Genomic DNA, 22693 nt, shown 5'->3' on the forward strand with positions numbered 1-22693 from the left:
TTGGGAGGATGTTCCAAATGGCATTTGTGGGACACTTGCCCAGCCTTCATGATTCCAAGAAGTGGCTGCTGCTCTTACCTTTCTTGTCACTAGATCTCCAGCTTCCTGGGTGGTGCAGTGGTAAAGAACCCACCTGCAAAATGCAGGAGATGTAAGAGACATGGGTCCAGATGTGGGTCGGGAAGATCCCCTGGAGGAGGAAATGGCAACCCACTCCAGCATTCTTGCCTGGGAAATCCCACGGACAGAGGAGCCTGGTGGACTGCAGTCCATGGGGTCACAAAGAGTTGGACACAACTGAGCAACTGAGCACTGGCTCTCCAAAGCTGCACCTATCTTCTGTTTTGGCTCTCACTGTGAGGGGGAGGTGCCCCTTCCCATGGGCTTGAAGCCCAGCTCCTGCTTTCTCAGGAACTACAGTCCTGCAGGGACCCCCTATGCTGTGCCTTCAGTCTCTGCGAGTTCCTGGATTGTCTCAGCAGCGTTCCTACAAGTGGTGGCACGTGCCATCCTAGGAGGGAAGGATGGAGGGAGAAGGGGGGACTCCTTTGTCCCCCAGCCCTCTCAGCCAGGCTTCTCCAGAGAGCTGTCCATCCTGGGCACACACCCACTGGGTCTGGCCTCTGCCCCTCTCTCCCTTGACCCTTTTAGTCCTCAGCTCACTTCCCCCAGTGACATTCAGCCCACCTGACCCCTCTTGAAAACCCCTTCTTTTGACATCCCGTGATGCTCTGCCGACTGAGTTTTCCATTCACCTTTCTGCCTGTTGATTTTCAGTCTCCTTGGGCTGTTCCTCCCTTTCCTTCAGACCTCTGAAGAATGGCCTTCTTTGCTGGATCATCTCTGAGGATCTGTCTGCTGAAAACTCAGGTGTCTCTAACTCGGTCTTCTCTTTGGAGTTCCAGCTCCTATGAGACCTTCTGTGTGACATGACCTTGCAGTTCTCCACAGGAAAGAATTCTTAACCCACAGCCACCTCCCCTCTCCGGCTCACACCTGTTGAAATTCCCTCCTTCTCCAGCCCTTACCTTCTTGGGGATCACTATGGGACACCTCCTCTCTCCCACACCCCCGCTTCCTCCTTCCCTCCTCCAGAGAACACTATCGTCACCTCCCACGTGCTTGTCCGAAGCTGTGTCATCTGTCATGGAGACCATTGCAGTGGTCCCCTAACTGATCTCTGTTTCCACTCTTATCGCCCCCTCATCCCCCGTGACCTCTCGTGTGTGCCTCAGTCCTTCCCTGCCTATGGCCTTGCAGGGCCTCCAGGTGCCCTCAGCCGCTGGGGTGCCCTGGCCGGGCCGCTGCCTGCCTCCCAGTGCCCCTGCCCAGCCCTCTGCTACCCATCCTGTAGGGCTCGCTTCAGGTGCCAGCCCTCACAGTGGTCTCCTCTGACAGTCGGTCCAAACCAAGGCCCCCTTACTGTCCTCTTGTCGCGCGTTGTTCTTCTGTTCAGGGTTCCTCGCTCTGTGTGTGTGAGTTTTCACTTCACCACTCTCTAGATTTCCCACCTGTGTTGGCCTCATCTGTGTCCCCATTCCTGGCCCCAGGGAGCATGCACCAGGTCCCCACTGGACACGTGGGTAGAAGCAACAGCCTCACTTCACAGATGACAATGCTAAGCCCAGAGTGGGGAAAAGCAAAGCACCCACCGTCACCTGGGTGACAGCGGCGGGGCTGGGCTGCTGGCCCCCCAGCCCGTGTTCTCCAGTGGTGGTGCTTGGGGAGCGGGGAGGCAGTGCCTTCTGCCCCTCCATCGTCTCAGTCAACTCCCTGGTCTTCGACAAGGACAGTTGGTGTCCGTTTAGTGTGAATTGCTTGGCAGACACAGCTTTGGGCTCCCTCCCCTTCAAGCCCCCCTTCCAGCTCCTCCTGTGTCTGATCTGGTCCCCACAGACGTAAATATCCATGACTGTGTGCAGACCCTTTGTGCAGCCAGTCGGGGTCGGGTGGGTGGGACCTCAGAGGTCACAAGGGAAAGCTGCCTTGAAAGGCTGTCGTCCAAAAAAGTCCGAGCACCACAGAAAGCAAAGGACTGTGCACACTTGCAGGGCTGTATGACAGATTTAATAAAAAAAAAAAAAAGATGAAGTGGATTAAGTTGGATAACTGTTTCATGAGTTAGTTAAACTGACTGAGAGTTTCAGGGGTGGCCCATGGCCTGGGTCTGTTGCCCTGTCATATATTTAAGCGTCCAGATCTAAAGGCCAGGGCTAAATAAAGCCAGGGTGTCCAAGTGCTTTTCTCCCAGGAGCATTTTGCAGGGGGTCAGAGGCCCTGGGCGCTGGCCCAGGTGCTGCCGCTCAGTCTCCTGTGACCTCAGGCGGCTCCTGGGCCTCTTTCTGTCTGACTTTGCTCCTCTGTAAAGTGAGTGGCTGAACCGAGGTAGTCGGCAGGGAGCCCTGGGCCTCTGAAATCTGGTGTGACTCAGTGACCTGAAGCGTGGGTTGAGTGTCAGCAGCAGAACAGAAGAGGGGGCATTTTCCAGCAACTCTGTCTGTTCCAAAATGGAACGCACAGCCATCCAAGGTAGTGAGTTCCCCATTCCTGGGAGTGTTCAAACAAAGGCCAGAGGACCACCTGTCAGGGGTGTCATCAGCTCCTACCCCCTTCTTCAAGGCCCAACCCAAATGCCAAGGCCTCTGAGTCATTCCAGAATACACCCCCCCCCCCCACCTCTGGTAGAGCTTCGTTTGTATCTGTCTTATGATTTTGAGCCTAAAGACATTCTGCCTTTTTTTTTTAAGTTACTGGAACACAGTTTAACTGGCCCTACACTAAGTCTCATGCTTCTGAAATCTAGAGGGTAGGGACTGTGTGTGAGACACACGTTTATGTCCCCATCATGCCTGTACTCAGCAAGTACCACATTAAGTACCAGCGGGTGGGCTGGTAGTCGAGAAGATTGGACCAGACTGATGGTTCCCAAAAGATGGTCTTCAGATGGCTCAACTGGCTGCCTGAGAAGCACCCACATGTTTCCAGAAATACAGCTCCCCAGGCTCCTCCCTCCAAGGTTCTGATTCCGCAGATGCAGCAGAGATGGAGTTTGCTAAGAATCTGTCATTTTACAAAGTCCCCACTGATTCTAATGCATGACTGGTTGTCAGACCCACAGGCTAGGTGTCCCCCAAGGGCAGCTCCTCTAGGTCAGGTTCTGGGACTCAGTGCCCACTCAAGCACCTCAGATCCATGTGTAAGCAGCTCCATGATTTAGCTTTAAAATGTATTTCCAGGCATCATGTCCTTGGCTCCTGCTCCTACCAGGCTGGTCTATTTACTGTCCCCGAACATGCCTGTGGTTTCCTGCCTCTGCCCTTTTCCTAAAGGCACGGCCTCCGTTATTATAACCTTTTGCTCTTCCTCACCTATAAAAATCATTTCCATCCTTTAAGACTGAACTAAAAGTTGGCCTCCTTCGTTCCTTTTCCACACCACCTCAGCCCGTTGCTAACTTTTTCCTTTTGAGGACCTGCGTCTTCTCCCTGACTGTATATTGCCCTCTTTGCTAGACCAAGCAGGTTGAGGCGGGTATTTATTCTCAGCTGAAATACCCTTCTGCTCACCTTTTCCTAGTTCACCAAGTCCTGTGTTTGAGGCTCTGCCCCAGGTTCCTAGTGACCCAAAAGAAAAATAGGGCAGCCTCCCCACTTGGAGGGCATCAAAGACACCTGCCGGTTCGCGGCCCAGGGTCCTCAACAGGTGAGTGCAGGGTGGGCCGGGCACCCTGAGGACACGACCGGCTCTGGCTGGAGGTCAGCAAAAGCTGCTGTCCTGTCTCATTTCCAGAGGAACTTCCTTCTCGGCCAGCACAGCCATCTTCGGTCTCTTGGGCCTCTCTAGTGCCTGGTAGTGGGGTGACTGAGGTGGCAGTGGTCATAGTCATGGCAGGGGGACGATGACAGTGTGTTTTAGCTCTCTTCTGCTGACACCCAACGGCCTGGTGGCTGCGGCATCTTCCTGTAGGCCCACTCCATGATGGCTCAATTAGGGGAGCAGTAGGACTGCGGTTCAATATTCAGGCCAGCTTCCTAATTGAAAACACATTTTCTCCTGCAAAGCTGCAGCTGGTTTGGTTCTGCTCATGCAGAAAAGGATATAACCTTGCATAACATAGGAAATGAACGGTTGAGAGAGAAGCCAAATTCAATTTCAGTCAGATACGTTGAGGCTAAGCCCGTGATCTATGGAAGCCAGGGAGCGAGCCGAGCGCATGTGGAGGGGGCGCGCTCAGCAGCCCATTCATCACGGCCGCCCGCCCGGCGCTCGCTGCCACCGCCGCCACACTGCCCGTGCCATCGCGCCCGCCGCGCCCGGGCCGGGGCTGGACCGCCGCCAAGCGCTCCAGAAGTTAACCTCTTAAAGACCCGGAGCTGCTTTCTGTTGAATAAATGTAATTTTGTGGTCAGAAATAAATGCTTGTGATGGAGCTGGAGCTTTGAAAACAACAGCTCACCAAAGCTATTACAAATTGCTGCACGCTGGGGAAGTCAACAGCATACATCAAGATTCCGAGGGTACGGCAAATTGATTTCGGCCCAGAGCTCTGCAGCTATTCAATAAAAGTCCTATTAAGCCATTGTATGTAATGAACAATCCAGAGCAAATCTAATATTTTCAGCAGATAATTATTTTTAACATCCTCTCAGTAACCATCGGCAGAGTTTGTGGATGTTTACAGCGCGCACCCGCATGCAACAGGCCCTCCCCAGCCTACCTTGGCTTCTGCCGGAGGACCCGCGTCAGGTGCCCTTGGACGTAGGGCTCCCTGAGGGTGCAGCAGCAGACGCTGTCATGGAACAAGGCCACAGAGGGCTCCGGGCTGGTCTCCCAGGGCCTTGGCACACAGTAGGTGCCTGGGAAATGTTTGTTGAAATGAAGTTGAAATGCAGAAAAAGGGAGCTCAAAGAACTCTAGAACAAATTAGTAAAGCGATAACATTGGCAAAGTTGACTCAGAGCCCGAGGCTTTAGCGATCAGAGTCACAGGTTTGGGATTCAAGGCCCCACATGACAGAGGGACCAGTACCAGTGCCCACCGGAGCCTCCAACATGCCCACTGTGCTTCTCTGCTCCCTAAGAGCTGGAGAAACAAGGTCTGTGTCAGGGAGCCTGTACTGAGGGAGCCACCAAAGTGACCTTGTAGTTCAGCCAGGGCCACCTGCACTCCTGGATTGCTCCACTGCTCTGTTTGCGACCATGAGCTCCTGGAGGACAGGGTCTGCTTATTCATTCTTTCCTTCAGTAAATATTTACTGAACATCTACTCTGTGCCAGATTAGACCTAAACTAGACCCCAGTATGTGGTTTTAGGTAATTACGTCAGATGCGCCTTTCATGGAGCCTAACAGTTGGGCAAGATCTGTACCCCCACATGGCACAGTGCTTGGCATGTGGCAGGCACTCAGGACATGATGGATGAATGGGGACGGATGGATGGCTGGATGAAGGGATGGGCATGTAGGTGGATGGCTAGGTGGGTGGATGGGTGGACGGATGAATGGCTGGTTGAATGGATGGATAGATGGAGAGTTAACACACTTTGCGTATAAATCAAAAGCATTCTCTATTGATTGAAAAAAGGCTCAATTCTGTGTGTTCACAGTCCCAGCCTCATTCAGGATGCCAGCAGGCAGTTGTGATATGAAGGTAAAAGCCTTGGACCTAGAGTTATAAGGCCTAGGTTTGAGGCCTGACTTGCCAGTGACCTTGACCTTCATGAAGTCAGTTCATCTCTCTCTTAGTGCCTGTTTTCTCACATAATAAATGTGAAGAAGTGAGCAGAGGTGATTTGAATGAAGATTAGAAGTAGTATTTGTCTGTGAGAATAGATTGAGTCTTAATAGTTTTTTTTTTCCCTGAACTAAATTTATCCAGCTTGTAATATTCAGCCGGATAGTATTTATTTGAATACTGTGGAATTTAAATTATTAGGGTATTTTATTTTCTACAGATCTCCCTTCCCTTGGAAAAACTCAGTCTGGATGTTAATTAGGTTTTACTAAATGCTCCATCAATTTAATGCAGTAATTCCTTAAATGAAACTGACACCGATGACCAGATGGTCAAAAGAAGGACTGTGAACGTATGTGCATGACTCAGGAAGGTTGGTGGGGAGCACAGGGACACTGATCATAGCTGAGAGCCAGAGAGGTTCTGTTGCCCAAAGGTGGAGAAGTCCACATTCCAAATCTTTCAGACTCTGCCCCTGCTCTCTTTGCTAGTAATTATTTGCACAGCATTTTGCTTCTACAAATCACCATTTCCATGATCTCACGAAGCCTTCCCCCACCCCAACCTGCTCTGGGGACATTATCTCCAGAGTGGCGGGTGAAAGGGCAGGAATGAGTGTGAGGAGCAGACGGGGTGCTCTCAGGGGAGGTCTGTGCCCCCTGCTTCCAGGCTTTTGGCTCTCCTCACCTCTCGCCGTCTCCTGGTCCCATCCCGGAATCTGTGGCCCCCTCGTGCCCAGCCAGACGCCACCCTCCTGTCACTCCAGCGAGGTTCCCAGGCTGAAGGAGCCCACCCTCAAGTGATGTCCAGTCCCTTGCATGTCAGCCCCCTCCAGGCAAGCTTCACAGCTGCCCTTGCTCTGTGAACCAACAGTTCTAGGGGTGCTGGGCACGTGCACTGCTCCTCCTTTTTGCCCCCAGCTTCTCTCCTGTGTGACACCCTGCCCGCCCCCTGTGCCCCCCACCCCGCTGCCTCTCTGGTGCCTCCTCTCCAGGGACACGGCTGAGAGTGGCAGAGAAAACCAGACACATCCCAGATTTTGAAAGGAGACAGAGCTGGATTTGAATCCTGACATCATCTTTTACCTGGGTGACCGTGAATGAGTCATTTTAGCTTCTCCGTGCCTCATCTGTATCACGGAAAATCTGTACTACATAGCAGAGACGTGTATGTGTGTGTATTTAAAGATCATGGTGTCAAAGCAAGGCTGGTAAAGAAGAAGCTCTGGTTATTGATCACAGACTCCTCTGGTTCCTTCAGGACTCTTAAATCCCCCTGGAATGAGCCCCAACCTCCCAAGGCTCTCATGCACACCTGCCCATCCGTGCTCAGGTGATCCTCTTCCTTCCCCTCCAGAGCAACCCTATCACTCCCTGGTTGACAGCCTCTGGGACTCCCAGAACCTTTCAGCATGAAGCTGTGGCCCCAGGCTTTGCCCCTAGGCCGCCCCGTCCCCACCTCATACCCGCAATCCTGCCCCCCGCCCCCCCACCCCCTCCGCCGACACATACACAGACACAAGCTCTGCTCCAGGCATAGCAGATCCTGCACTTGTGAGCACGCCTAATTGTGTTTGCACGGGTTCCCCCTGCCTGGAAGCCCTGCCCCTCCCATCACATAGGAAGCTGACCTGAAGTGTGCACAACACGAGACGCAGAACAGTATCTATAACACCCTCCCGTGTGTGTGTGTTTTAAGGGAGACAATGTGTGTATACAGATCCTTTTAAGTGCATAAAATATTTCTGGAAAAATACTCAAGTGACTCTTTGCCTCCAGGCCAGGCAGCTGGGTGACTGGTAGATGAGGATGGGAAGGAAACCTACTTTCCACAATATGTTTATACTTCTTGTTTTTGTCTCTCTTTTCTTTTTTACAATTAAATGGTTTTTCGTGTACTCACAAACTTGGGCAGCCATCACCAAAATCCAGTTATGGAACGTTTTCATCATTTCAGAAAGAAAGCTCGTACCCATTAGCAGTCACTCCACCCCCAGTCCCTGCTGCTGCTGCTGCTACTGCTGCTAAGTCACTTCAGTCGTGTCCGACTCTGCGACCCCATAGACAGCAGCCCACCAGGCTCCCCCGTCCCTGGGATTCTCCAGGCAAGAACACTGGAGTGGGTTGCCATTTCCTCCCCCAGTCCTGGCAACCACTAATTACTTACTCTCTGTCTCTAGATTTAACCATTCTCAGCATTTCATGTGAATGAAATCATTCACCGTGGGGTCTTTTGTGTCTGGCTTCTTTCACCTAGCATGTTTTCAAGATTCACCCATGCTGAGGCCTGTGTCAATACTTAATTCCTTTTTATGGCTGTGTGATACTCCACTGTGTGACTATGTCACGTTTTATCTGTTCATTATCAGTGGACAGCCGGTGGAATATTTTCTACTCTTTGGCTATTTTGAACAATGCTGCTAAGAACATTCATATACAAGTTTCTTCAGAGATAATGATTTTCATCTTTCTTGGATATATACCTAGGAATGGAATAGTAACTCTGTGTTCAGTGTTTTGAGGAGCAGCCAGACTGTTTTGCTGTGGTGTACGTCATTTTATATTTCTACCAGCAGTAGGTGAGGATTCCAGTTCCTCTACATCCTCTCTAGTGCTTATTATCTGTCTTTTTTATTATAGTTATCGTAGTAGGTCTGAAGTGGTATCTCACTGTGGCCTTGGTTTGCATTTCCTGATAACTATTGATGTTGAGTATCTTTTCATGTGTTTATTGGATATTTGTATATCTTCTTTAGAGAAATGTATATTTAGATACTTTGTCCATTTTAAATTTATCTGTTATTATTGAGTTGTAAGAGTAAGTATTCTGGATACTAATCCTTTATCAGATATGTGATTTGCAAAAACTTTCTCCCATTCTGTTGGGTTGTATTTTCATTTTCTTGATAGTGTCCTTTGAAACACAAAAGTTTTAAATTGTAAAACTCAATTTATCCATTTTTCATTTGTTATTTGTGCTTTTGGCATCATAGCTAAGGTCATGAAGATTTACCTCTGTGTTTCCTTTTAGAGTTTTTGTAGTTTTACCTTTTACATTTGGCCTCTGATTCACTTTGAGTTAATTTTTGCATACAGTGTGAGGAGGGATCCAACTCTGTTCCTTTGCACGTGGATAACCAGTTGTCTCAGTTCTGCTGCTGCTGCTCTTTCACCCTTGGCACAAATCATTTGACCAGGGGTTTGTTTCTGGACTCTTAGTTCTAGTATGTTCTGTATATGTCCTTAAGCCAGTGCCTCACAGTCTTAGTCAATGTAGCTTTGTAGTAAGTTCTTATAGTAAGTAAGTTGTAGTGAGTCCTCCAACTTTGTTTTTCTTTTGGGGTTACTTCATTTGCATATGAATCTTAGGACCAGCTAGTCTTACCCTTCAGTGAAGCCCGCTAGGATTTTGATGGGGATTGCGTTGTACCTGCAGACCGATTTGGAACTTTTGCCATCTTAACAACAAATTAAACCTCCCACACCATGAATATTTCTTAATTTCACTTCCAGATTGTTTACAGCTACTGTATAGAAAGACAGTTGATTTTCATATATTGATTTTATGCGACCTTGCTGAACACCATATATGTTTTTATACTTAAAATGAATTCTGTTTACTATATACATATCATCTGTTCACAAAATAGTGTTTTAAGTGTCTCAGGTAGGCATTCACTCTTGGGGCAGCCTCTCCTCTAGCCCTGCTGTGGCTTCTCTGTGGAGGGTGAGGGGATGGCCCTGTGTCCTCTGAGAGTGGAAGTGGAGGCTCTGGCCACAGAGAATAGGCTGGCACACCTCCTGGCACATTTCGCCACTCCTTAAATGATTTTATTGACAAAGTGAAGGAATGAATGAACTAGTAAGACAGGCATCAGCACATCCCACCTCGGAAGTGCTCTGCAGTTTGCAAAGGTTTTCCTGCTGTTCAGCTGTGATCTGCCTTCCTATAACTTCTACCTGTTGGTTTTGGTTTCTTGCTCCAGGGAGAGATGAGATAGCTAAGCCTTCTTCCTCACAACTGCTCTTCAGATACACATTGACAGCTGGAATGTCAGATGTACATGAGAGGGCTTTGTAAACTGTACAGGAAGACCGACGTGCTTGTTGCTCTTTTATCGTCTTTACTGTGCTCTTGCTATCCTCCGCCACGGGTCTTCTCTGTGCCCCCCCACCCCCACCCACTCTTCATGGCACTGTCTTCTGGAATTCTCCAGTCTGTTACTCCTGGGAACTTTGGGGTTGGAGGGATAGTTAAGGCACTGTGTCATCAGTTTATGTAAGACCTACTTTCATATCATGACCCAGGTCTGCACTGCATTGCCTTTATAACCAGACCTGCCCTCTGGGGTTTGTGCCCCCTGCTCTGAGCAGGGTAGGGATTTCCAACAAGTCCTGTTCAGTTCTCTGCAACAGGGAATACCGCCAGCGTGATTCTTCCTCACTGCCCTCTGGGCCTGGGTGCTGGGAGTCATGAAGGAACGTGACCTTGAGCGACAAAGCTGCTGGTGGCAGCTGGGCTCCCACTCCTGTTTCCAGCCTCTCATCTCTCCACATCGCTCCAGAGATGGCCGGAGGGCGTCTCCTCCAGGGTCCTCTCTCATCTCTCTCGGCTATAGCAGGATGGGTACTTGCCAAGCATTAAGTAGACGTATACTTAGAGGAGAATTCCTGGGCTCTCAGCTAATGCGATCTTCTCTCAGAAAGTATGTTCCTCTTACGTGGCCGGGCTCAGTTAAAATTAGAACTGGGAAGCTGTGGCTCCATCCACATCTGTTTTGGACAGGACCTTGGTCATTCTCCGTTGCCTTCTGGAATTCCACATGGCTCTTCACATCATGTTTTGCTCTGGAAAGAATTCCTCAGCCAGACGTCGAGACAGAACTATTCTTTCGTATCCCTGCAGCTCTTCCTGATCCTCACTGGCCCATAGTCCAGCAACGCGCATCAATTTGAAAATTGCATTAATGGTCTGTGTTTATTTCTAAATCATTAGTTTGTACATTCCCAGGGTGTAGCTAGCAGATTGTTCCTGAGTGTGCTATTGCCACCATGGTGCCTTAAATGTTGTTTAAGTGTCTCTGTCCTTGAGCATTTCTGGCTTTCTGCTGGGCTGGATGGCAGCGGAGGCCAGCCTGTGCTGTAGTGGGAAGAGTGCAGATTTGGGGTTATTCAGGAAGACGTGGATCTTTACTCAGCTTCTGCATGCTCCCAACCATTCCAGATACTCACATTTCATTTCACAACCACTCAGCAATGCACTAAACAGATGAAGAGACCCAGGCGTAAATTAAGTAACCTGCCTCCAGATCCTCCAGCCATCAGCACCCAAGTCTGCATTCCTTCAAAGCATACATTCTTTCCCACCTGCACCCCCCCCAACCACGTGGTCCCCAGTCCCAGTACTGTGCAGGGATGTCATCATATTGGAGTAGGGGTTTTGCTTGGGGGCTTGGTTCTGAGCAATTTGGTCAGTTTCTGCATCTGAGAAATGGTGCTGCTCATATGGCAGCCCCCATCACCATTCACAGCATGAGAGTTCTTCTCCCCATTTTGCAGACATAGACCCTGAGGCACAGAGAGGCTGATTTAGGGGCTGTGGCTCAGCCTTGCTTTTCTGGCACTGTACCATCTCCTGGCCTCAGGTGCCTCTGCCCTGCCTGCCACCTGTGCCTGGCAAGTTCGAGCAACACCCTGAAAGGATGAGCCATTTCCACTTCAAAATATGCCCCACTGAGCAGTCATCAAGGCCCATCATTCTGTTTCGTATCTTTTTGGTGATCCCTGGGCCCTTGTACCAAGTCCACGCTGTTGTCCATCTTCACAGCTGGCATGACAAGGCCCTCTGTGTGTGGCCGTGGGGGTAGCCCAGCTGGGCTATGTCCAGCATCCACAGCAGCCCGTTCAGGGTACCCAATGAATAGCATCCTTTTCACTGTGAGTGGAGTGTGCAGCAGTCATGGCCCTGGGACTCAGGCCACCCCGGCAGAGATGCTAGAGTCACCAGCCCACAAGCAGAGCGTAACAGCAGCCACCAAGGCTCCATGCCTCCCAAGTGCTCGGTCCACTTGCTGGCAATGTGTACACATTTAAAAAAAAATATTTACAAAAAGCCTGTGAAGAGGTCTTATTTGCTCCCTTTTAGAGATGACTTACCCTGACTGGTTCCTCTCCACTCACAAAGCCCTTCCCTGCTCTGCCCTCCACTGACACCTCCTCCCCAGGGTCCTCTAGTTCTGACTGGGGCAGTTGGCGCCCCTAAACCAGACCAGAGCTTGGCTGTCATGACGCTGCATTTCTTCTTGTTGTTCAGTCACTCAGTCATGACCAACTCTTTTCAGCCCAATGGACTGCAGCACAACAGGCTTCCCTGGCCTTCACCATCTCCCAGAGTTTGCTCAAACTCATGTCCATTGAGTCGGTGATGCCATCCAACCATCTCATCCTCTGACGTCCCCTTTTCCTCCTGCCTTCAGGCTTTCACAGCTTCAGGGTCTTTTCTAGTGATTCAGCTCTTCACATCAGGTGGCCAAAGTATTGGAGCTTTAGCTTCAGCATCAATCCTTCCAACGAATATTCCGGGTTGATTTCCCTTAGGATGGACTGGTTTGATCTCCTTGCAGTGCTAGGGACTCTTAAGGGTCTTCTCCAGCACCACACTACTTAGACTAAAGTGTGGTGGATATTACCAACCTTCTCGAAGCTCTCAACTGTAGAAAACTACCTTCTCTACCCTAATCTTCCAAGGTCCTCGATGTTGTAAAAGTCACCAGTGAGCCTCGAGGCATCTGTTGACCGGTGCAGACTTCTCAGCCTGGAATCTACCCTTGTTCATGCACAGACATACCCCAGGAGGCCTCCCATGTTAGTCAAGACCTGGGGGCTGATGGGGGCTTGGTAGCGGGGCGGGGTGGAGGTCAAAAGAGGAAGGTGCTGCTGACCTGCCCTGGGACAGACCGCAGGGTGGGGAGAGGATGCTTCCAGATGTGAGGCGTCCTTGCTCAGTGTGGGAAGTGGACAGAAAGGGACTCACCGTGAGTTCAGGTGGTACAAGGGCCAGCACAGCCGCAGTGTGCGGCTTCTCACTGCGGCGACTTCTCTTGCTGCCAAGCACGAGGTTTAGGGCTCTTGGGCTCAGTAGCTGTGGCCACGGGCTTAGTTGCAGGAGGCATGTGGGATATTCCTGGACCACGGATGGAACCCATGTCCCCTGCATTGACGGGCAGACTCTTAACCACTGGACACTGGACCACCAGGGAAGTCCCACATGTCTTTATTCAGAGATCCCAGCGCAAGAAGTGGCTCCTCTGAGGTTGTGCTGTTCTCACAGCAGAGAGAGAGCATGCAGAGCTGAACCACACACTCACTCTTAGGTCTTACATGCAGACAAAGCAAGTGACACCACCACTTATGTCCCACATGGCCCCGTCTGCCACCTGTGGGCCAGAAAGCCCCCACAAGTCACGTGGCTATGGCCAGAGACAGGCGATGCCCTCCCTCACGGCGAGGGCAGACGGCGAGGGGAGCAGTAGCAAACACTCTACAGGGCGCCCCGCGTCCATGGTGCAGCTCTGCTGGCTCCCGAAGCTTGGGTGTCCCTCACCCCTTCTAAACCTCGGGCGTCTCATCGTCAGTTTCCATTAGCTTGGCCTCTAGCCCTGGCCTCTGAGTTCTCGTCCTGCTGGAGGCAAATATTAATTGAGATTTAAAATAAAACCCCTTTCTGTAGACCTTTATCTTGAATGTTAATCCTTATTACAGAAAAGCCCAACTCAGCATTATAAAAGTGATGTTGAAAGGATAACTGTTGGATCCAGGAAACTCTCAATAGAATCGCAGGGTGGGCATCTGAGTGGGGTGGGGATGAGAAGTTCAATGTAGGAGGCCGGCCGGAGACCGTGGAGATGTGTGATGGGAAAGGATGCTCCCCCGTGTTGGCGCCAACTAGGTGCCTCTCATCAGAGAAGCAGGTCACCCACCTGCTGAGGAGTCACAGCACTCTCTACATAGTAAGCATTTTCATAGACCTCAAGCTGTACCCCTTCACCATGTGCTCACTTCTGCAAATAAAACAGTTGACCAATGTAGGTAAATATTTATTCACACAATAAATATGTATTCAGCACCTACTATGTGCTCGCCGTCAGGAGGAAAGCCTAGCACAGGCTCTCAGGGAATCCCAGGTCTCCCGACGGAGCCTCGTCTGCAGTCCCGGACCTTCGGGACAATCCCATGTGGTGACGGGAGTGGCCGGCAGCCCAGAGACAGATCAGCTGAGCCTGGAGGATCAGAGGAACATTCCAAGGAGGCGCCTTCCAGGCTGCGGGGAAACTGCTCATGTATTGAGGGAATAGGGAGTAACCGGGTGTGGCTGGAGTGCAAGGCGAGGCGGATCCCCAGAGCAAAACAGGTTTTACCCAGGGCCTGAGCACTGCCAGAACTTCTCCAGATCTGTCCAAGCTCCACCAACAGCAGCCCCTCTGTCCTCTACTGTTCCTCGCGGTGGCCCTGCATGCGTGTGGGCGGTAGACAGCGTCTCTGCCTCGGGCTAGCTTTGCACATTAAGTAGCCAGAATGTCTAACCTAGGACCTGACATCCAGTCCGTGCCTAAGACCTCACAGCAGACCTCTTCTCATTCACAAACCTCTTACCCCTTGTGCTGAGGGGCTGCCACGCCGAGTTCTGGTTCAAAGGTAGGCGCTCAGGGCATGAGGATGAAGATGACGCCGTCTCTTCCTCTCTCACAACATGATAAGGGGGACAGATGGGGCCCCACTTCCCTGCGCCAGGTGCTGAGCACTTCACCCCCCTGGGCTCCCCTACCCACCCAGCCCTGGTCGGTGGGGCTGGCACACAAGGCCGGCCAGCCTGGTTCCAGGAAAACCCGGCACAGGCATCCTGGGGCCAGTGGAGCCTGCACTGAGTCTGGCAGCACAGCCAGATCTTCAGGAGGCACAGATGCCAACAAAGGGTGCTCAAGGAAGAGAAAGCATGGAATTGAGAAGCCCCAGGCCACAGCAAGGGAAAGCCCACCCCAGAAAAGATGGAGCTGGGCAAGGGGGAGGACAGACCCAAACTCCGAGCCCAAACCCATGGCAGGAGTCAAGAGTGAGTGAGCAGAGAAAGTCTCAAAATTGCCAGAATCAACAAATCCTTCCAGGTTTGGAAACCTTGGAGGAAGGCTTGGGGGGTCTTCATCAAGGAGAAGCTCACCCACACTTGGCGCTCTCACCACCTCTCTTAAGAATCCTCAGCCCAGGTGCCTAATGCGTTAATAAAGCTCAGCGGCCTGGCCTCGTTCTCGCAAGTCTGGGTTGAGTGTTCCTGCATCTGTGCAAACAGAGCACAAAGGAGACACAAGTTCAAGGTTCCTGTACTAATTTGCTAGGGCTGCCATAACCAAGTGCTGCAGACTGAGCAGCCTCAACAGCAGACATGTGCTTCTCACAGTCTGGAGGCCGGAGGCCAAGGTCAGGGTGTCGGCAGGGCTAGTTCCTTCTGAGGGCTGTGAGGGAGGGTCTGTTCCAGGCCCCTCCCCTGGCTCCTGGTGGTTTGCTGACCATCTCTGGTTTGTAGGTGCCTCACCCATATCCCTGGCTTCCTGCTCACGTGAGCTTCTCCTGTGTGCATGACTGTCTCTGGGTCCAGATGTCCTTTGTTTATAAAGACAAGGTCATGTTGGATTAGGGCCCATCCTAATGACTTCATCTTAACACGGTCATCTGCAAAGACCCTATTCCCAAATAAAGCCATGTTCATGAGTGCTGGGGGTCAGGACTCTCAGGACAGGGATACGGTACAATCCATAACAGTCCCAAGTGTGTCGTGTAGGGTACTCACCCCTCCCCCACATCCCCACCAACAACCCAGACAGGAGAGGGAAGACAGTGTTCAGGATCCTTCCACATCCCATTCTCTGCCCCCTGTAGAGGCAGCCACCTTTGTGGGTTTAGGCTGAATTCCTGGGAAGCAGATCTGGAGCTGAGCAGAGAAGCGTTTGTAGGTATCTAGAGGCGTGGAGAGCAGCCGGGGCCCCTGCCCTGCTTCTGGGGCAGATTCTGATGCCCATGGGAACAGTGCGCACAGGAGGTGGCAGAAAGGCCCGGAGTGAAGGGAGAACTCGAGACATCTGGAAAGGCAACTCCAAATATCCCCCTTTGCTCAAAACACTGATGTAGGTGGTGGTTAGGAGCAGTTGAAAGAATTCTGCTAAGGCATTCCCCAAATTATATAATAGACATTGAAAAGACTTTATATGTTCATGAAAGCCCAGTACAAAATTTTCCATACAGTTTGATTTTAATACATATACACACACACGTTTGAAACAGCTTTATTGAGATATAATTTACATACCATATAATCACCCATTTAAACCTGGCATTGACTTTTACTACAGTCATGATCAATCGTGTGACATTTCATCACCCCAAAAAGAAACCCACACCCCTTAGCCTTCATCCTCCGGGTCCCCCGTCCTAGACAACCACTAATCTACTGTCTCTATAGTTTGCCTACATGCTTACCTTTCATTCAAAATTAAAAGGGAACCGCAGACAGAGGAATGACTTCCACTGGTGAATGGCAGAATTATGGGGTTAATTTTCCTCTTTATTTTTTAATATATTTCTAATTATACAATGAATATGAACTGCTAAGAATCAGAGTGGGGGAAGGATTTTATTTTAAAAATAAAGAGAGGACTACCTTGACATTTTTAAGTAGTCCTTATGGATTATTTGGAAAACATGCCCAAATCACCACCTTGTTTTATCAGGGGAGAAAGTGGGTCTGAGTCCTCAACGACTGCCTTCACATAGGCATTTTGCAGCACGACTTGGTAGAAGTTGGAAGTGCGTGCACTGTGCTTTTTTTCCACTGCCTTGGATTCCCCGAGACCCGCCCTGCTCCCCCTCCCACAAACCTTGTGTCCCCCTCCCCAGGGTCTTCCCATCTTTAATCAGGTGACCTCTGTCAGCCCTTAACAAATTGTTGGTTGGCTCAGGTGAGAGGCCCTGTAATTACACCACATCCTTTTGCCTCTTTAATAACGTTGGAGACAGAGTATAATTCTGTGAGGGGACAGAGGAATATATAATTTAGTGTCCTTTTCCTGAGCCAGCGTGAACTCCGTGCGTGTAGCATCTTGCACACTTCAGGAGTAAAAAGTGATCTGTTGTCTGAGCAAACGTGTTTGGGGAGCAAAATACGTACTGAGTCCAGCCAGCCGCCAGAGCCTCTTTGGATGTGTGTCCAGTGTGCTAGGGACACATCACCTTCTCTGATGAATAGGCTTTTCACTGGAGGGAAACCAGCTCAGCTGGGTTGGTTCATGAGACACACTGATCCTGGCCACTGAGGCAGGAACTCACCATCGCCTAAGCTCGAAACCCAGACACTGTCCTTAACACTCCTGGATCCTCTGAGTCTCACATCAGCTCAGCTGGACCTGGGCTCTCTGCTCGGCCTCTTTCCTGCAGGCCCCACTGCCGCTGCCCTGCACGTTCTCACCGGGGCAGAGGCAGCAACCTGGTGGGAAAGGTCGCCTCCTTCCTGCCCTTCCTTGCCTGCTTCCACTCTGACTCAGGTCCAGATAGTGCACTGACCCCCTCACCTGGCCAGTCTCACACCCATGTATCCTTGCACTTCGCCCCCAGCAGCCCCACATTCCCTGGGGTGTAATAGCCCCATCTGAGTTTCTTCATCTGGATTCTATGGACAGAATACAGGTGGACACATGAGTGTCCTACAAGTAGAGCATATAACCGTGTGTGTTACATGTGTTTCTAGGAGGAGGGTCTTTGGTTTTCAGAAAATTCTTCGAGAGGACCTAAGGGCCCACAGGTTTCAGAACCTTGGAGTTTGAATGTGTTCCTCCCCTTTCTGTGTCACCTCTCCACCTGGTGAGCTGCTCTTGAGAACTCTGCTCAGATGTCACCTGTTTTATTGCTCAACTCCCATCCCCTTCTTGGTGTCCCCAGGACTCTGCTTACCGAGCACTTTCCTGGCTGGGATTCATTTATTTGTCTTAGTTGCAGCACACATGATCTTAAGTTGTGGTATGTGGAATCTTGTTCCCTGATCAGGGTTCGAACCCAGGTCCTCTGCATTGGAAGCACGGAGTCTTAGCCTCTGAACTACCCAGGAAGTCCCCTTGCTGAGATTTCACTACTCATTTACATACCTGTTCCGCAACTGGACCACGAGCCCCTGGGGCTGAGAGCTGTCCCTCTCTGCCCTGCCTCAGGTTCGGAGTCTGGCGTGTGTCAGCTCTTAGTCTATACTGGTGGAAGAATAGTCTACACTGGTGGAAGAAGGAAAGAGAATGTGTTCTCTTGGAGAGCCCCAACTTTGTTGGACGATGGGACTGCCCTGCCTCGTTCCCCTTCAACGGGCTGGTGCCCGTGGATTTTTTCCCTCTCATGTGTTTGTAGACGTTTACACTAAGAGGTTGAAGGTCCAGCATTTACATGAAGAAATCAGACTCCCATTTGCCATGGGAACTCAGTAGACATGCAATGATTATTAAATCACCTCTTGACAAATTTTGAGCTCTTTGTTCTTCTTGTCTTCCTCCCATTTCCTTTCAGATTGATGCACTGAGTAAAAGAAGCAAAGAAGCTGAGGCAGCCTTCTTGAATGTCTACAAGAGATTGATTGATGTTCCAGGTAAGTCCAGCAGTTGCAGCCCATCCATGGGCATTGTGTCTGGTGAGTCGGTGGGTTTCTGATGGAGCTGCCACGTTAGGCTTTGGTTTAAAATGCTGCATGTTTCACAGAGAAGAAATAGAACCTGTGTGTGCACTATGCAGACGCCCTGGATGTTCACAGTTCTGGGCTGACCAATTCCGTGTTCAGGAATGGCTTCGATAGGGCACCTCGCATGCCTCGCTCCTCTCCCAGGTCATCCAGGGAATCAGTGACCTCTGGCCAAGTCTTTGACTTCATATCAAAGGGCAGGTGGTAACCCATTTAACTACAATGTGTAGGAGATGTTTCCTCTTTTGAAAGCAGTAAAGAGCCACAATTTTAATAACGCTTGCTACGGCATTCAGAGAAATAATGGCTCCTCATTCCTTATTTTAGAAAAGCAAGATGGAATTTAGAGCCCCCACTGCTCCCATCAACCCTCTGTCCCCAGGTGGTCCACTCAATCCATGGGGAGGTGACAGACACAATCACACGGGTCCCAACCCAGTCCTGAAAAGACTCAGATCGGAAAATGAGCCACTCGAATGCCATCCTCTGCTGACCAAGGAAACCAAATTACCACCACCCTCCCCACCCCGCCCACTAGAGCCGCAAGCGTGCCCTCATTAGGAATCCGGTGTGCGTCACCAACACAGCTAGAACTGTCTTAACAAAGCAAAGCAGAAACAAGTCTCCTTTGTATCTGTATTGTATTCTAATTCAAGTCCACTGAGGGCTTTGTGTCCCCTCTGGGAGCCAGAGGCCACACCAAACTAGGAGCAGGAGAACTCACTTAGACACTTGGGACAAGGAGCAGGGAGATCCAGATGCCAGGGTCTCGTTATGAGTTCTTGACCACATCCCTTGTTCCTCTGTGAACCTCAGTTTTCCCATCTGTAAAATGGAATAAGGTGGGGAAACAGCCTAGTGATGGAGAGGGATTGCCTTTGTTCTAACCCTTTTGCTATCTCAGGAGTTTATCCAGCTCTTAGTTCCAAATTCTAGCCTTTCAATTGTACCCACCTAGGGTTTAATGAACACTCTGACCAAGGCTCATGTGAAGCCTCTTCCACGGTAAATGAATCATTTGTGCTGTCCTTCTCAGGCATCAGCAGCTTGGTGGACCTGCTTGCGTTTTCTTGTGCCAGTGCTAATTCTGTTAGTGACTTAGTTGAAAGGGGCCAGCTTACTTTGCCTTTTGCCAGAGACCCAGAGAGCCTACAGCTCTTGTTTTCTAAATAACCTACACTCTTTTTTAAAAAAAAAGTCCAGTTTGTCCCTGGGTCCTCCCTTAGTGAGGTTTGTCCACTGGGAAGACACTTGAACAAGTCGTTGGGTTTCTTTGTCTGCAGTTATTTGCCATCTTCACTGCCTATCAATAGAAAAGAGACCACTTTTCTCATCAGCACGCCTCTTTACCTGAGCAGTCCTTATTCCATATACATATATAATTTTTAAGGAACTTTGATCATGAGTATATAGTTATATTCTGCTTTTTCCACTTAATGTTATTCCATCATCATTTTCCTTGTATTGGTGACATGCTTCATAATTATCCTTTTTTGGCTGGCAGTTTTAATTTAAGGTGGTGTGAGCAAATAACATTTGATGTTTTCTGTAATAATAAGAGTTCATCAGGGTATATTTGCATGCCACATAGATCACGTTTACCTGCCTCCCAGGTACTTCTTTCTTACAAATGCTGTGGTCTGACACATCTAACAAGTACTTGAAAAGCAGGAATGGAGCTTGGCGCTCTCAACCTGTGTTTTGAAGTCTGCTTATCGCTCAGATGAAGTAATAATGTGGCTGAGGCTTACAGGAAGGGCCTGGTCAATAGCAATGCATTTATTGATGGTCAGTCACATAAATGGGGAGAGTCGGAGGGCCTTAACTGTCTGTGGGCTCCAGGCTTCAATCCAGCCAAATGCAGAAACATAGGTGGGGTGTGTTAAGTTCTGGTTTCAAGAAACAACTTAAACTTCCCTGGTGGTCCAGTGGTTAAGAGTCTGCTTGCCAATGCAGGGGACATGGGTTTGATCCCTCTTCCCAGGTTGCGCTAGTGGTAAAGAACCTGCCTGCCAGTGCAGAACCTGTAAGAGATATGGGTTCAATCCCAGGCTCAGGAAGATCCCCTGGAGGAGGGAATGGCAACCCACTCCTGTATCTTTGCCTGGGAAAATCCCATGGACAGAGGAGCCTGGCGGGCTATAGTTCATGGGGCCACAAAGAGTAAGACATGACTGAAGTGACTTAGTACAAGGAAGATCCCACATGCCTCAGGGCAACTAAGCCTGTGCATCACAGCTACTGAGCCTGTGCTCTAGCTGACTGCGCTTAGCATCTAGATGATCCTTAGCACTCAGGGTTCATCAAACCAGAACATGCGCTTCAGAGGCCTTGGGTTTTTGTGGCTGGTACTAACGTCCAGAATGTGTTGGGTTAAGTAGCTATCCAACCAGCATCCCAAGCTCGACACACCCAGCCTCACGCATGGAGCAGGGGACCCCCTCTGCCCCAGCCCTTGCCCTCCCCCAGTGGTGCAGCTCTATTGTTCAAAAGAAGCATTGGGGTCACCGAGCTCCTCCCTCTTCTCAGCTTCCACATCTGAAATCCCAAGTAGCGCTATTTCTCCTTCCAAAAACCTCCTTTAGATCAAAGACACTGAGTAAACATTTAAATCCATGATTGTCCTGCTGTGTCCCCTGAACAGTTGATACCTCCCTTCTCACTTGTCACCAGATGTGCCTCATTCCTTCATCAGTTTTGAGGTTATTGCCAGATACTTGTTATCAGAAACATCCTGCTACTGTGGCCAGTGTATGCTATCTTTCCCCCCTGCTGTGCCCCTTGGCTCCATGGAGCACCCCCGAAGCCCCATCAGCACTGAGGATGCTGTCCCCTGGCACGGTGCTGAGTACCAGGGATGGAGCAGGGAGCAGGTGCGACAAACAGCTTCCTGTTCTTGTGGACTCAAGAGTCTGGTGAGAATGTGGGCATTCAAAAGTCATCACACAGATCATTAGTGAATTTTAGGTGTGAGCAGTGCTCTGAAGGCAGAGCCCCCGGGCAAGAGAGTGTAGATGGGGAAGGACAGGGCAGGGTCAGAGGTGGCAATGAGCCCCAGGGAGCAGGAGGAGGAGAGGGAGGTGATGAGAGTGGCCACGTACCATATCATCCACACCGGGACACCATTAGTAGTCCAAGAGCCCTGCTCGTCATCGAGCTGAGTCAGGGAATGCAGTGACTCAGGAGGGGGGGGCCCAGGCCGCTGGAGTAGACGAAGGGTTCTGGACTTTGTCTCACAGACAGACCATTGATGGATTTTAAACAGGGAAATGACGTGATCAGATTTGCATAACGAAAAAGTCAGCCTGACTGCAGTGTGGAAGCAGATCAGAAAGGGATCCCAGGTGGTATGGGAAGGGAGAGGTGAGGTCACTGGGTTTCTACTGGAGGAGGTGGACTTGGAGAGGAATGGACAGTGGAGGAAAGCTACTCAGATGGCTCTCACCCAGGACCCAGTTCATGCAGTGTTACTTCATCCATCTCTAAATGACAATACTGTTTATGTGGTTCTATCTGGTTTACAAAATTAAAAGGAAGACCAGCGAAAAGTGTGCCAAGTTAGCCTCCAGTCACCAATTCTATTATTGTTCCTCATTATTATTCTAGTTGAATGTGGCCTTTGCCTTTCTTGTCAACGTCATGGCAGTAGTAAAGTAGTTTTATATTTAGATTCGTAAAGTCGTAGTTTTACATCATCAGCCTAAATGGCTTCATCTGTGACTCTTATCACAGATTTTATATCATTGTTTATATGACCAACATACAAATAGCTTACACTTGCAAATATTTAAAATTTTTTATTTTAATAACCTCTGATAGGGATTTATATTAATTTGCTAATGGCCACTCACATGAGGAAAAGAATCATAGCCTCTGCCAGCAGCATGACGTGGAGCGGACACCGGCGAGGCCCCAGGTCGGGGAGTCCTCGGCAGCAGACACCCTGACCGGGAGGCTAGTGTCCTTGTGTGCTGGAATCTGTGTCTGTGGGTGAGAGCAGAAGTCAGCGACTGTCAACCACACTGACCCCAGCAGTGCAAGGAAAAGTTCAAGGTGTGCTGTTCCGAAGTACACACTCCCTCTGCCTATATTTCTGGGAGCCACGTGCCAGGCCCGGTACCACCCACCCAAGATGCAAATGCGGCTGAGAGGTGACCCCTGCCCTCCCTCGGATGGTGCGAGACTGTGGAGCGTCTTTGAGA

General features: G+C 50.1%; 1 protein-coding gene across 12 annotated transcripts in view; it reads left to right on the forward strand.

The window, feature by feature from the left end:
• The window catches only part of CUX1 (cut like homeobox 1), a 360547-nt gene that overhangs the window by 183601 nt on the left and 154253 nt on the right, over positions 1–22693 (forward strand). For all 12 annotated transcript variants that reach the window (XM_044936115.2, XM_025275401.3, XM_025275402.3 and 9 more), the window contains exon 4: positions 18323–18401. In XM_044936115.2, coding sequence (XP_044792050.1) covers positions 18323–18401 — 79 coding nt within the window. The remainder of the gene's footprint in view (positions 1–18322; positions 18402–22693) is intronic.

The sequence above is a fragment of the Bubalus bubalis genome, chromosome 24 (genome assembly GCF_019923935.1).
Source record: "Bubalus bubalis isolate 160015118507 breed Murrah chromosome 24, NDDB_SH_1, whole genome shotgun sequence".
NCBI lineage: Eukaryota > Metazoa > Chordata > Mammalia > Artiodactyla > Bovidae > Bubalus > Bubalus bubalis.